This window comes from Lepidochelys kempii, chromosome 15 (assembly GCF_965140285.1).
Source record: "Lepidochelys kempii isolate rLepKem1 chromosome 15, rLepKem1.hap1, whole genome shotgun sequence".
In the NCBI taxonomy this organism is placed as follows: Eukaryota; Metazoa; Chordata; order Testudines; family Cheloniidae; genus Lepidochelys; species Lepidochelys kempii.
In genome coordinates, this window is record NC_136394.1 from 20,364,365 (window position 1) to 20,379,196 (window position 14,832).

Here is a 14,832-nt window from a genome sequence, read left to right on the forward strand (position 1 = left end):
AGTTATACAGTTTATACCATTCTGTTTTATCTCCTCCTACTGCTCTGCATTCTAACTTGACCTCACTTTTAAAGTCTCTCCTAGGAGAGAATCACCTTTTGTTGGATCTTTATTTCTGTGCTATTTTGAGATAGAGGAAAAAGCCATTTTGTAAGAAAAAGTTAATGAAGTGCAATCATCCAAAATTACTATTAAGACCTTGCTATTTTCTTTTTTTAATTGGTAGTTTTATTTCTTCCAAATTGCATGGAGATTTATAAATACAAATAATAAAATTATTTGTATCAATAGCTGCAATAAAAAAGCCTTATACTACTATTCAAATGTAAGCTTTATGCCCTTTTTGAACAATTTACCAGATAATTTTTACTACCAAGAAAGCCTAAGAGACATTATGATCACTAAAAAACACTTCAGAAATTATTTAACCCGGGTAAGTGCTTTACTTTGATAAAAGCTTGAAGCCATCTAGACAGCAACTTTGTGCATTTAGTCTATTGAAAAGTAGACTGGAAGATGGAGTCAATTCTCATATACAACCCATGGTTAGAGCTGCTTTCTTTAAATGTATACAATAAATCAAAGAGGGAAACCAAGGACAATGAGCTGAGTATTTAATGAGGCTTATTGGCAATAAAATGCTGCCCGACTGCATTTACAGTAAGTATTTCTTGTGGAGCTACCCTAAAAGAAGCTCAGAGTGAAAGCAAATTATTAACTAATTCTTCTCCAAAGCCATATTTTTGGAGGTTGGGGGTGGGGAGAACCAAGAAACCCCAAGCAAACCCCCAAACCCATAACCAAAATGAAAACAAAGAACCTTATGCAGTGTTTGACACTGGGATTCCTTCAGCAAAATCAATACTCAATCCTCTTCATAACAGTTCAAAAGCATAGCACAAACAACATGGTACACAATAACAAACAGTGTTTATGTGTAAGATAATTACACATGCTGCATGCTCAAAGGTAGACTATTTTGCAGTTTCACTCTAATACATTGAACAACCTTTCAAAAAAGTTTCCCACCTTGCAAACTTGGCAGATCCTAATGGCTGATAGTACACCAAAGGTTTATAAATAAATCATAGTAGCTGAAGATAGTTAACAAGCTGTGTCACATTCACAAATATCTGCACTATTCTGATAAAATGTGACTTCCATAAGGAAGGCCGTGAATGATCGTATTTGTCCTTTCCAAACTAGAATGTTTCTACAGGAGACGAGCAAGAGTTGTTTTTACGGTGGCAAATGAGCTGCACACTGGATAGGTTAAAACTTTACACAGTGCCGATTCTCTGGTTCTCAGCTGATGACATAAACTGGGACCGTATAGATCATTGTTGCAACCAAAGTCCTGTAGTGGCACCAAATCTTGTATAAAGGGGGTCAAATAAGGTGTCTAAGACAAGGTTATGGTTTGCTGGTTATGATTATGCTATCTGTATATGTGTATCATTTTTGTAGTTGAAATTATGAATATTGGCTCTATACTGTCTGTATTTCAAACTTATGCTATGCTTCTGGGTGACACCCCGAACAAGTTGGTGTCAGCTCTGCCTAGCCTGCTTGATGGCCATTAAGGACCATCAGCTATACAACTGACCCATTGAAAGAAGGCAGATGCACCTTGTGACTCAACTATGCAGGGACATGCCTATGGCTAGAACTCTGAGGTTTTTCCATGCCACGTGATGGACAGCTTGTCTTTGGGACTAAGAAAGCAGAGACCACATGGCAAGAACTATAAAAAGCTGCTGCAGCTCCTCCATCTGGTCTTCAATCCTGCTTCTTACCTCTGGAGGGACTTTGCTACTCCAGAGACTTGATTTGAACCTGCAGTTTATTCTATCACTGCTACAAGCCTGAACCAAGAACTTTGCCATTACTGTATGTAATTGATTCCATTTAACCAATTCTAGCTCTCATCTATATCTTTTTCCTTTTATGAATAAACCTTTAGATTTTAGATTCTAAAGGGTTGGCAACAGCATGATTTGTGGGTAATATCGAATTTGTATATTGACCTGGATCTGGGGCTTGGTCCTTTGGGATCGAGAGAACCGTTTTTCTTTTCCTGGGGTATTGGTTTTCATAACCATTTGTCCCCATAACAAGTGGCACTGGTGATGATACTGGGAAACTGGAGCGTCAAAGGGAATTGCTTGAGTGACTTATGGTTAGCTAGTGGTGGGAAAATGAAGTCTTCTCTGTTTGGCTAGTTTGGTTTACCTTGGTGTGCATAGGAACCCCAGCCTTGTGCTGTAACTGCTCAGCTTTAAGCAATTTGTCCTGAACTGGCACTCCCAGTTGGGTCCCACCAGAACCAGCATCGTTACATATCGTATAAAAGAAATTCCATTTTCTCTCAAAATAAAAACAAACTTAATCTCTTCAAGGCTTAATTAAGATACCAGAAAAATAATGTAATTGGTGTAAAACTTACACTGGAAAGTTACCAGTCCTTAGATACAAGGACTATCCATCTTGGAAAAATGGTCTACTGAGAGACCAATACTATCACCTCTCATTACTTTCATCTATAAAGAGGACAGTTCTCATATTTACAATAATCTTAGTATCACAATGTACTTACAATCTGCAGGATAGTCCACTTGTGACGTCTGTATGGCTGCACCATCTGCCGATTGTGGGGTAGATGAGTTATTGTCAGACTGAGCTTTGCGGACAAGTGCTGCAAGTGGATGATCAGGATCCACCACTTTTAAAGGCTGCAGAAATTGTGATGACATCAATTTAACACTTGAGCAACAATTTTAAGTAAGCATTTAGAATTTCTGAATTTGAGGAAGAGTAACAGCAATTTAACTACCCCTTTCCCCCACTGGATTCAGAATGTCTCATCATTGTGCTTTAGAGAAATACCAACAAATTGACACACCGTTTGGAACAGAAGTCTGAATGGATCTCTTACACATTAAAAGTCTATCCTTTATACCTCTCACGTCACCCTGGCTACCAACCCGCTGAAAAGTCTTATATTTATCACAAAAGCATACCTGAAGTGAGCAGTAAGAATGATAAAACAGCATATCTGTATATTTTTAAATAGATCTGTAAGATGAGGAATTCTGTAGTGCCCTACGAGTAACATTCCATCAAAGCTATCATTAAATATCAATGGTGGGTCTTGTGAAAATATGAGGTATCTTATTATAGAATATTAGGGTTGGAAGAGATCTCAGGAGGTCATCTAGTCCAATCCCCTGGTCAAAGCAGGACCAAGACCAACTAAATCATCCCAGCCAGGGCTTTTTATCATTGACCAGTTAGCATTTTTGCCATTCCCCTTGAACACCCTCAAAATATAAATGAAAGATTAGTCTTCATTATGTTCTTTTAGCTGTTTATGTCATTACCATCAGCAAGGTATCTTGAATAAATTCAGGAAACAAAAATGCTTAACAATCTTGTAAAAATAAGACAAATGGATAACATTTAATTGTCGAAATGTTATTCAATTAAACCATCATTAGATACTAGGATTCTATTAAATTGTAAAAAGAAAACTTGAAGTTGAGACAATGTATGAAGGGACAGGATCTCTTAAAGAACTGTTTACCGCTGATAAATAGTTAATATGGAAACAATCCTTTATTGTTATGCAACACAAAAAGGAGTATTCAAAGCCAGAACACCTCAAAGATAAAAGCAGAGTGCTAAAAATAATATGATTTACATGTCAGGGTTCACGTAGGATTTTTTATTCAAGTGATCAGGAAATAAATGTTAAACTATTTTCCTAATAGGGAAAACCTGACTTGAAAATAAAAAGCAAATTTTTCCCTCCAATAATTTTCTAAATCAACTGTGATACTGTAGCAGAGCTGCGATTGAGAAGTTTCTCCTTCACAACCCAGCTTCTTAAGCTTCTAGACCTTGTGCTTAGGACATAAGATTTTGGTCATTAAAAGTATGTCACAATTTCAACACAACTACTTCGCTATAAAGTAACAGAGGAGAAGGCTGGTTGTGAGGGAACAGAACTATTCAAACTACCAATCTTGGCAATTAGCAAGGGTGTCCAGGAAATTAAGAAAGCATAAGGCAGGGAAACTGAAGCACTGAAGTTAGATATTCCAAAGGTTTTACCAATATGTAAGCTCTATTTTTTCTGGTTGTGTCAACAAAGCAAGGGAAGTACGGCATTACAAAGATTGTACTATATACAAATCACAAGTTGCAATTTGAAGCATTACAACCTAGAACAGTAGTTTTAATATGGTCAAACACCTTTTATTATTATTATCATTATTTGTACTACAGTAGCACCTTGGAACCCAAGTCATGGACCAGGACCCCACTGTGATAGGTACACTACAAAGAGAGCAAAAAAGAGAGCCCATTCTCCAGAGGGCTTACCTTCATAAGCTCTTCAAGCCTATTGCACTTTTTTGAGGCAAAGAGACTCGGATGCAGGTAGTTGCCATCTTCATCATCCTCATCATCATCCTCTTCATCAGAATTAACTTTTGAATCTACATAAAAGCAAATGTTGGGGGGGGGGGGGGTTAGTTCGATTTCTCTCTCTCTTTCTCTTTTAAGAGGTGTCAGGTAGGGAGAAAGGAAGCAGGAATAAAGTTAATTTTGAACACCATTAGAAACTACGGCTTTAAGAAACTCAGTCATTCAAGGAATAAGCTACATAAATTCTAACGTGTGAATGAACTTTGACTTCTTTAAATCTGGTATTTTATATCTCCTTTTATTTTCCAACAACAGCTACAGAACAAAACTGAAAAGCCTAATGAATCCTGACAAACTGAACTATTACACAATAAAATTAAAATGTTCTCTTGTGACCATTTAAAAGTTGGCATTATTTACATAACGTCAGATACATACATACATATTTGAACCAAGCATAATTTATAGCAGTTCAAGTTTGAATGAAATTTATGTGTAAAGTAAATTTCCACTCTCACTTGTATACATGGTTGAAGGCTTTACAATGTTTTAAGTTGTTTCAGCAGTGTAGGCCAAGCCCCTGGCTACAGATAATTAAAAACCCTGAAAAAAGGGTTAAAACAGAAGAGTCACAGCAGCATTACTAGCTATCAAATTATTAATCAATCGGACAAACTGAAGCCTTAAAACCCTTTACTGTTTTACAGACAGACTAGTAAAAATAAGAGAGACAAACAAGCATGGTTAGCCATCAAATTAAGACTAATATTTAGTTGCATGGGGTAATTTTCCAATGGACTAATAGAATTTGTAAGCAAATAGAATTTATTATAGGTGCTCCAAGACCACAGCTGCTCTTAGATCTGAATAATATAAAATATTCTCCCTTTAGAGATTTTTTTTGGAATTCTTTTGCTGTAAAAATATACTTCCTTTGTTCTGAGGCACCTTATCAATCTCAATTATAGGATGACAGAGTATTATCATACTAACATGCCAACTCTCCAAAAAAATGAAATATGGTTGTTTTATTTCTTTTCTTCTTTGTAGAGTGTGCATTCCATATTAGAGCAAGGCGGTGTGTGTGTCCGGCAGATTTTTAAATTACTTTATTTTATTTTGACAGTACTAGTTACATATTTAAAATTTTACTTGCAAATATTGCAGCTCACACATACAGGTGCTACATATAAATTGAAGTTGTCAACATTAAGTAAGCCATTAGTTCCTGTGTACTAATTAGCTGAATGCTTTCTCAGTGATTGCCCTGCTCTCCCTCTACCCAATGTATTCCCCTTCTGGGAAACAAAAATCGGTAAATAATTTCAATGAAGACATCACTTCTTTTACATTTGTAAAATATTTATAAAACACAGTATCATGCAATTAATTCTACAAAAAGCAAATGCTACCAGAAGGGTGCAGAAAGAAAGCCAAACAATAGCACTTTTAAAATATGTGGCAACTTCCATCCAAAAGCAGGCTATACACAGTGATCACTTCATGTACCCATGATGTTCAGCCACTTCTGGGGTACAGCCACTGTTAAAGTACATAGCAGCAATGCACAACGGTTTAGGACAGGAAGTGATCACCACCTTACCCAAATGAACCTGCTGGGAGTAATTTACAGAGACAGAATGCAGTAACTTCCATGTGGCCCTGCCTTATTCCAGTTCAGATAATTGCCTCAGTTTTGCAAAATAAACCAGAGAACATTTATAAAACCACACATGATCAAGACACGCATTTTATATCAAACAATAACTTACTCTTTTTTTCTTCCATTTTGTTTTCGGAAGGAGCAGCATATCGTCCCTCCTTCATAGCCTTCTGAATGAGTTTGTAATAGGGGTTGAGGTAGTGATCGAATCGCAAGAAGTCAAACTGAGAATTGCGGGCTTGCTTGGCTTTCAGCATAATCTCAAACTGAACTCCCTGCTTGCACACAAAATTTGCAGTACGCTCTATAATTGCATGCATTTTTGCAGTTGGTGGCTATGGGAACAAAATAAAAATACTTATGAACACATTTTACCAATCAATCCATGAACAATTAAGTAAATTAGCGAGACACCTGGCTAGCGTTAAACAAAGGAAGAGCCTCCAAGCTTCCATATCTGAAGAAACCCTGAAGATTCACTATATTTCCTTCCTGTAAACTTCTCCCACTAGTCTCTCTCAATACAGTTACCATTATTTCTGCTAGGGGAAATTAACATCACTCTCAAAGTATGCAAATAGTGTCCTAGACTGGTAGAGAGATTGATAGTAAGTAGCAAGACTTCCTCCAGGAAACTGTATCTTAGCAGGTTTCAGAGTAGCAGCCGTGTTAGTCTGTATTCACAAAAATATCTTAGCAGTGTCCTCTGAATGGCAATTCCTCTGTGCTGCCACAATCAACCATATCAAAGTTTGAATGCTTTTTTCAAGCAAAAAAGCTAAACAGCACTACACCATTTTCACCCACTACTGGGGACTAATGAAAGCTGCCAACCACCCTTCCAAATAAAACCAAACCATCTGGAGAACAAGAACATAATTTAAGAATTGAAATGCTTCATAAACAATACTGCTCACTGTCTTTATTTAATTCGCTACTCAGCTCAGTCTATTTTTTCTTAACTGCACATGATGAATTTCTACAATTAAAATAATTGATACCCAAGAAGAACTAGATGCCACGATGGTTCATTCTATGTTTTTACATTTTTTGCACTGACAGATACAGAAGTCTGAGTAGAGCATAGCAAGATTCCATTTCAAAACAGCTAAGGCAAACCATATTAAGATTGGTGCCATTTGTTTAAATGTGGAAAAATATTTTTGTTTGAAGGTGATGTAAACACAAAGGACCTTTATTTTGGCAAGTTTATTTCTACTGAAGTCTCTATTAAAATATTAACTTGAAAAATAATCACACTTTTGTCTAATTTTTCCTCTCCCCAACTGTTCCAAGTAACACCTGAGGTTATTATAATTAAAAGTTAGCGAAGAAGTTCTCTCTATAGTATCAGTTTCTTTACTTGTGTATCTGACAGACTTTGTGCACAGCCAATTTCACAATGTAATCATTTAATCAGTTGGTCTCTGGTGGCCCTTTTGAGCAGCAACAGGGGAGAGAAACAGAACAGGAAAATATTACTGAAACCATAAATATCAGCAGGAGAACTCAAAAGGCAGAGGATGTATATGAAACTATTTTTAACTTTCTTCAAATACACTAGATTTAAAATTAATGGTATCCCTTTCATAACAAGCTCCTGAAAAATATATGCCGATCAATTACTCCTATGCTGACAGGGAAACTTATAACTAGATTATTAGTACTACTGGCCTATAAAATAAAATGTATTTTTAAAAATGGGGTTTGGGATTGACAATAACTGTCAAAAATAGAAAACTTGCATTTTGGATAGTAACTTTGGATTTTTTGATAAATGGACTGATGACACTTGGCGCATGTCACAAACTTAACAGAGGACCCTAGCAACTTCTAGAAGGTCCTTGGAGGCACACCATCAGCCATCTGTATGCCCTCATAAATGCAAAGAGCAGTATCACAACTGCAGTCTACCAGATGAGGAAAAAAAGATAATGAGAGGGGAGAGAAATGGAGAGCCCAGAATAAAGAGATTCCACTGTGATCAGAATGGTTCATCTGGATTTATTCTTAATGTACCAATGGGAAAATACAATTGAATAGGGTTCTACCATTGACAGCAACTCAACCTCCAACATTTATAACAAAGAAACCCTACTGCAAAGATAACTGCATTGAAGGAGTATATTTATGGCGCACTCTTATACGTCTACGATAGTTTCGTTACACAAACATTTCACAGAAACCTTTGGAAAAAACAAGAAATCAATAAAACAAAAAATTCAAAATTGTAAAACAAGGATATAAGATCTGTTAAATGAATAGCTCTGATATGTACCACATGATACCAACATTAAACAGGATGAAATCCTTCAATGAATACCTAATGAAGACAAAGCTATGGTATACTGTGTGTTCCAGTATTTACTGCACTAAGAATACAGTGTTTACTCAGAGTTCTCGTAATTTTTGCCAATTAAGAGATCATCAGCAAATTGCTAAGTAATCTGTTGCCTCTGAGATGAGGCAAGTCCACAGAAACATTTTCAAAACATTCTATAATACATTTTTATGATATAAAGAATCCCTGTGTCTTTATATAAAACGAAAGGGAGTACTTGTGGCACCTTAGAGACTAACCAATTAGCCTCTAAGGTGCCACAAGTACTCCTTTTCTTTTTGCGAATACAGACTAACACGGCTGTTACTCTGAAACCTGTCTTTATACAAAACGTGAAACATACTGAATTCCAAACATTCACAAATGGTACCTCACTTCAGTGAAATCAAACTTCCGTGAAGAAGGAAGAGTTGATTGAGCCTACGTTTTTATAGAAAATAGGTAAATTGTATCAAGTTCAAAAATTACATTGCATGGATTGTGGTGACAGCATGGAATGAAAAGAAAACTTCTGTGGTTCTGATATTCCCAAAATAAGGGGATATATTTCTTAGACTTTATTAATTTTTCATCACTCTTTCATAAAAGTCCTCTCTAACATGGCTATAGTTGCTGTTTGCTTACTTAGGGGAAAAAAATTAAAAATAGGGGTTGCACTCTTTTTTGTAAAAAGTTGAACTTTAATATATTTTTGCTCAAGGTTTTGTCTTTGTTCCAAATGAAAAGACAGATAATTATATTAATGTGGTTCTTTATGCTTTTATTTCAAAGAATTTGCAAAAGTTTGCCATTTTATCGGCACATAACCTAGTTTGTTGGCTGATGCGTTTTGGAATTTTAAAAATAAACACTACAAAAAAAATTACGTTTTCTTCCAGAGTACTTTAACCAATACTGTAAGTGATGCTAAAAGCACATTACACTAAAAATTATACCCTTTTCAATGGACCAAGTAAAATATGACAGTTCTAATTCTTTACCACCTTTGTCAGTTGAAATTAACCCACTAATTTTAAAATAGCTGGGTAGACAATGGAAAAATGCAGTTAAAACCTTATGACTGGCTATGAAAGTTTATAACAATAAAGGCAATATTAAATATACACACATACCAGTTCTACATCAGGAGGTACGCTCAATCCCAAGGGAGCAATGAAAGGTTCTTCATTTTCTTCAACATTTTCTGCCTGAGCTGCTTCTACAGTAAATGACAAAGTGAAATGCTACAGTACAGAACTAGTCAAAAAAAATGAGACATACAAAATATGTATTAATATTTTAAATAGAGAATTCTGATTCCTTGAACCACAGATCCTATCAGTATTCCTTAACTGCTGGGCCAGGACAAGTACTGAAAGTATTTGCACTACTCACCATGAAGGGTTTCTAAAGGCACTGGACCTTAAGAATCAAGTTATACTAATTACTATCTTGCTTTTCTCTGCAATATGGAACTTGCTTATATTCAGCACTGGACCAGTGCTTGATTTGTAGGATATTGTACCAATGGCTTATTAAAGGTCCAATATCTGACAAATCATCAACCCCTGACCCAGTAGTGAACAAACAAGTCTGATATTGCAGACAACTTCCATTATATCTTGAACTATTTTATGTCATGTCTATTTTTTTAAATAAGCTTTTCTCTTCCAAAATTAAGGGGCAATTTTTCAATGCAGTGGATAGAGATGTTCCTTTCTGCAACTAGGCAAGTTGTAGAGCTCCTACGTTCCCAATGCCACTAACATTTATTCATATGTGCAAATTACTCACATGAGTAGTCTCATTAACTTCAGTAAGGCTCAGTGTGGGCACAGGTGTCCACCCATATGCAATGCATTGCAGGATCAGTACAAGCATGAATGCGAAAAAAAGTGTTCGTTTTTTGTTTGTTTGTATTACACACAAAGGCGAGTTTCTATTGCTTTCCATTATGTGGAACAATATAAGTATATGTGACTAAAAACGTTTGCCCTCTACTAAATATTTATTTTATTAAAATGTAGTTACTGTTTGCACAGAAAATTTGTATTTTAACTAGTAGTTATTTTAGTAGGCTCCACTTTACTAGTTTAGACTTAAATAGCTTCAACACATGACTGAATCCACTCTCACCTTGACAAACTAGAGAATGCAAACAGTGAGAAAGACTGAATGAGAAAATGGACAACATACACAGCATTCTATTTTTGTACTTCCAAGCAGTTCAACCAGCACAGTGAGGTTCAATATTTTATTATTGGTGTTTAGCTTCAGTGACCTATGAAAAATGATGTGCAATACTGCTAATATGAAGAGATAAACAAAGCAGATATATATAAAAAAGCAACAGTTCTCCTCTGCTAGGGTATGTTAATGCTACACAGTTTCAGACATTAGAGAAAGATGCATGGAGACATGCAGATCTGATTTCAAACAGTTGTAGGCCACACTCGTAACGTTTCCCTCTAGCGGAACATACTTTAAGTGGAAGATTCAAGAAAAGGTATTTAATCTCTTACAATTCAGAGAGGGATGAGAATTGTAAAGGTCTCTTTCCCCTCCGCTCCTTTCATTTCATATCGAGTTTTGGAATAAAACTGTAGATATTTAATAGATTTACATTATACAAACTATTTTGCACAAATATAAAAAAGGAAGCAACAATACAGGAAATATTTATTTTTACTGTATATTTAATAAATGTTTTGTCCATTTGATTATTTTATGTATAATACCATTTTTGAAAATTAACTTCCTTTAAGAAATAAAAGTACAAAGAAGAGCATGACTGCAACATTACAATGCTATTCTATTTAGTAACCTTTAGAACTGAAGCAAGTGTTGCTCCTCCAGATTATCCTGCAGCACACGGGAATCCGTCATTTACTGTACTAGATGTACATCAAAAAAATCCAGAAAGTAAACTGTTGAGGTATTTCATTCTGAATAAAATAACCCTCTGATATAAACTTTAATCCCAATAAAAATAGATTACTTTATGGTGGAAATAACAAAGAAAGTAGGGGCGGGGGAAAAGCCAGAATAGGAAAGTATAACACTTCTGTGAAAATAAGAACCCTCCTTCAGAGGAGGCCCCGAAAGTCCACTTTGTTCAGGCCTCTTGGGAAGACATGTTTGATGGGATGCAGATATGATGGCTTTGACAACTACTTTATTATTTGTGTGGAAAGTCAGCAGGATCGGGGTCTAAGTCTGTTACAGGTTCGTCACCTATAAACTATTTGCTTTATTTGGCATCCATAGTTCAGAACGAGCAATTACCAAAAATCCAAAATAAATTACAGGTTTTTGTTGTTGTTTTTTTTTTAAAAAATCAAGTGGAAAAGTATAGGGGATTTTAGGTCAAATGTTCCACATAAGAAAAACAAGATCCTGAAAGTGGAAGCAAACTTATACTAAATAAGTTTAGGCTACATCTTGACACTAGCAGAGTTGTAAATTTGTAATTGTGATTAACTGGCTTTTTAAAGTAATGAGCATGTTATGTACTTTTCCAAAAGAGAACTACATTAAAATTGCTTTCTTTAAAGTGACTGCTAAAGTTCACATTAACAGGTTACACTGGTGAATACAGTCCAAATCCAATAACTAATTTCTGCTCCACACTGACTTGAAAATATGGCATGTTTACAATTCACAGATCAACATTAAGGGAAATCTTAACTGCACCATTCTGTTGAAAATTCATAGCATGGTAAAATACAGCAAATTACAGAAGATAGATCTTTTCATCTGCTGTAACAACTGTCAGCCCTTTTCCAAGTATAATCAAGCCTTACTAGAAAATCTACTTTGCTACCTCTGTCTGTTTCTACAAAAGCATTTCGTGCAAGGTACATTTAAACAAGTGATTTCACTGTCAGAATTCCATTTTAATGAACTGCCTTAAGAACATCCATTTCCCTTCAGTGGTACTGACTCTGAAAGTGCAGTACAAGATCTGATGCAATGTACTCTAGCATTATAAAATTTTAAAGGTATTTCAACTTAAGAAGAATTCTGGCAGGGGAGGAAGGGAAGTGTTATGTTTTCTTTTTGACAGAAATCATACCACTAGTAAAGAGGGCTTTTTAAAGACTTTAAAAAAAAACAAAAAAACAAAAAAAAACTTGAACACTGAGTAAGAGAATGTAATAGCTCTCTGATGTTTTTTCCATTAGAAAAAATACCAGTTTAAGAGTAAGCCAGATCAACAGCTTTAACCAGGCACAGCTTTTCTACCAAGCAAGATAGAGATTTCTGTTTGTTCCTTACACTAAAACGTCCTACTCAATTGTTGTCATGATGAACTGAAAGTATTCCAAAAAAAAAGTTCAGTTCTGAACAAGCTCAATTATACACTAAATGAAATTAGAGTAATTTGTCTACACGCAACTACAAAGACAAAAGTGTACACCATGAGGAAAAAGTGGATTTTAAGTCTTTATCTATATTAAAGATCAATTTACTGGTATTATGGAGAGAAAAAGAGAATCAAGCATGCTAGAAATAATATTTAGGAAAGCAGGAGTGGAGCTTAAGTGTTTTGTAAAATAGTAAAACATTTTCCAATGACACAGAGTCAACATGCTAAACCACAGTTCCTCGGTTAGAGCTGGGCTCCCTTGAAATACTTGAAAACTATCTATAGTAATTGAAAGTAAAATAAAATTCAGAGTGGCATGATATTAAAATACTAGGAGTTATTCAGAATGTGCACTGAGATTGTATTTGGATGTGCTGTTTTAAAAGTAAAGGATTGGGATTCAAAGGGCTACAAGAATGATTCAGTGATCATATGAAGTAACAATGAAAAGATAGGTAAATAAATCCCATAGAAAAAAGATAAAAGGAGGCAGGATAGAAGTGTACACAATAATGAACTGAACAGAGAAAGCAGATGAGGAGCTTCTGTGTTAACTTTGTCTCATAATACAAAACGAGGGGACATTCAATAAAATTAAAAGGCAGCAAATTCAAAACTGCTAAAAGGAAACACTTTCTCCAAACAATGTGACTGTGGAACTGATTGTCATCACAAGAACTTAGTAAGATTAAAAGAAGCACTGGATATTTTATGACTCTACACATTCTTGTTATCCATAACAGTTTAATATACTTTCCCGTATTATCTTAAATCACTATGGGGCTTCAGCAAATCTCCATTATACATCAGGATCAGATCTAATGTAGTGTGATTACGTCCCACCTGCTGACTGCAGGGTTCTTGCACCTCCCTCTAGAGCAGGGAACGGCAACCTTTGGCACGCAGCCCGCCAGGCCAGTGGGAGCCGTGATCGGCCGAACCTGCGGACATGGCAGGTAAACAAACTGGCCCGGCCCGCCAGGGGGCTTACCCTGGTGGGCCGCATGTCAAAGGTTGCCAATCCTTGCTCTAGAGCAAGGATTCCCTAACTGCAGTACATGTACTATGGTAATGAACTTCAAGTTCCATCCATTCACTTTTTTAAGGTGATATGTGAACCAATAAAGTTTGAGAGCTGCTGCTTTCAAGCATATGACACTGGCCATTGTCAGAGACGGAATACTGGACTAGATGGACCTCATTTCTGAATCAGCATGGCAATTCCTATGGATATTGCACCCCTTTAGTAAAAACAAACAAAGTTTTCATTCTAGCCCAACAACAGCAATGCTACAGCTATGACTGAAATAGCATTTCCATTCAAAACCTCTATTTTGAGGCACTTGCAACCCTAGAATTCATTAGTATTCTTCATGCTACACAGAGGCAACTGAAGCAGAAATGTCAATCAGGGCAGTGTCAGCAGAAACACCCCTTCATCTTCCCAACAGATGGCTAATTCCAAAACTCCAATGATTACTTAACAAAAGAACATTCCAGACTAAAGACTAATTCCAACCTTGGTGTGTTAAAATTGAATTTGCAGGAATGTGAATGTTAATGCAGGTCTATTTAACCTCAAAAAATATTTCAGAATGTGTGAGAGTAGCAAATAGTCCTTATGTGAGGAAAAGAACTTTTACTTTCTTGGGCTTAAGCCCATTTGCCAACAACTAAATGAAAATATTGTAGCTAGCAATGCAGCTAGCTACAGAGAGGCACAGAAGGAAACTGGCTAGTGAACTGATAAAACTTCAGAAATTAATATTATAAGCAGAGCTGGCAGCAAGACCTATTGAGATTGTCTGACATTTCCCATTATAAGACCTTGTTTTCAGTTATTTATAACTTTGCAAAACTAACCATTTGGGCTGAAATTTTTGATACAGGCTCAGGCTGTTTGTTTTTTTTAATTCAGCCAAAATGGTTCAGCCATTTCTGGGAATAAGGCTAGGGAAAAACACATTGTTTTACCCATGTTAAAAACTTCTGGCAACCTTTTCTTTGGAATGTTCTGGTGCCCTCACACTTTTGAGAAGGGACTTGAAATTA

At 35.9% G+C, this 14,832-nt stretch overlaps 1 protein-coding gene across 5 annotated transcripts in view; it reads right to left on the reverse strand.

The window, feature by feature from the left end:
• The window catches only part of SFSWAP (splicing factor SWAP), a 94,536-nt gene that overhangs the window by 71,311 nt on the left and 8,393 nt on the right, over positions 1-14,832 (reverse strand). For all 5 annotated transcript variants that reach the window (XM_073312294.1, XM_073312291.1, XM_073312293.1 and 2 more), the window contains exons 4-7: positions 9,545-9,630; positions 6,201-6,426; positions 4,384-4,499; positions 2,597-2,732 (exon numbers count right to left, since the gene is read on the reverse strand). In XM_073312294.1, coding sequence (XP_073168395.1) covers positions 2,597-2,732; positions 4,384-4,499; positions 6,201-6,426; positions 9,545-9,630 — 564 coding nt within the window. The remainder of the gene's footprint in view (positions 1-2,596; positions 2,733-4,383; positions 4,500-6,200; positions 6,427-9,544; positions 9,631-14,832) is intronic.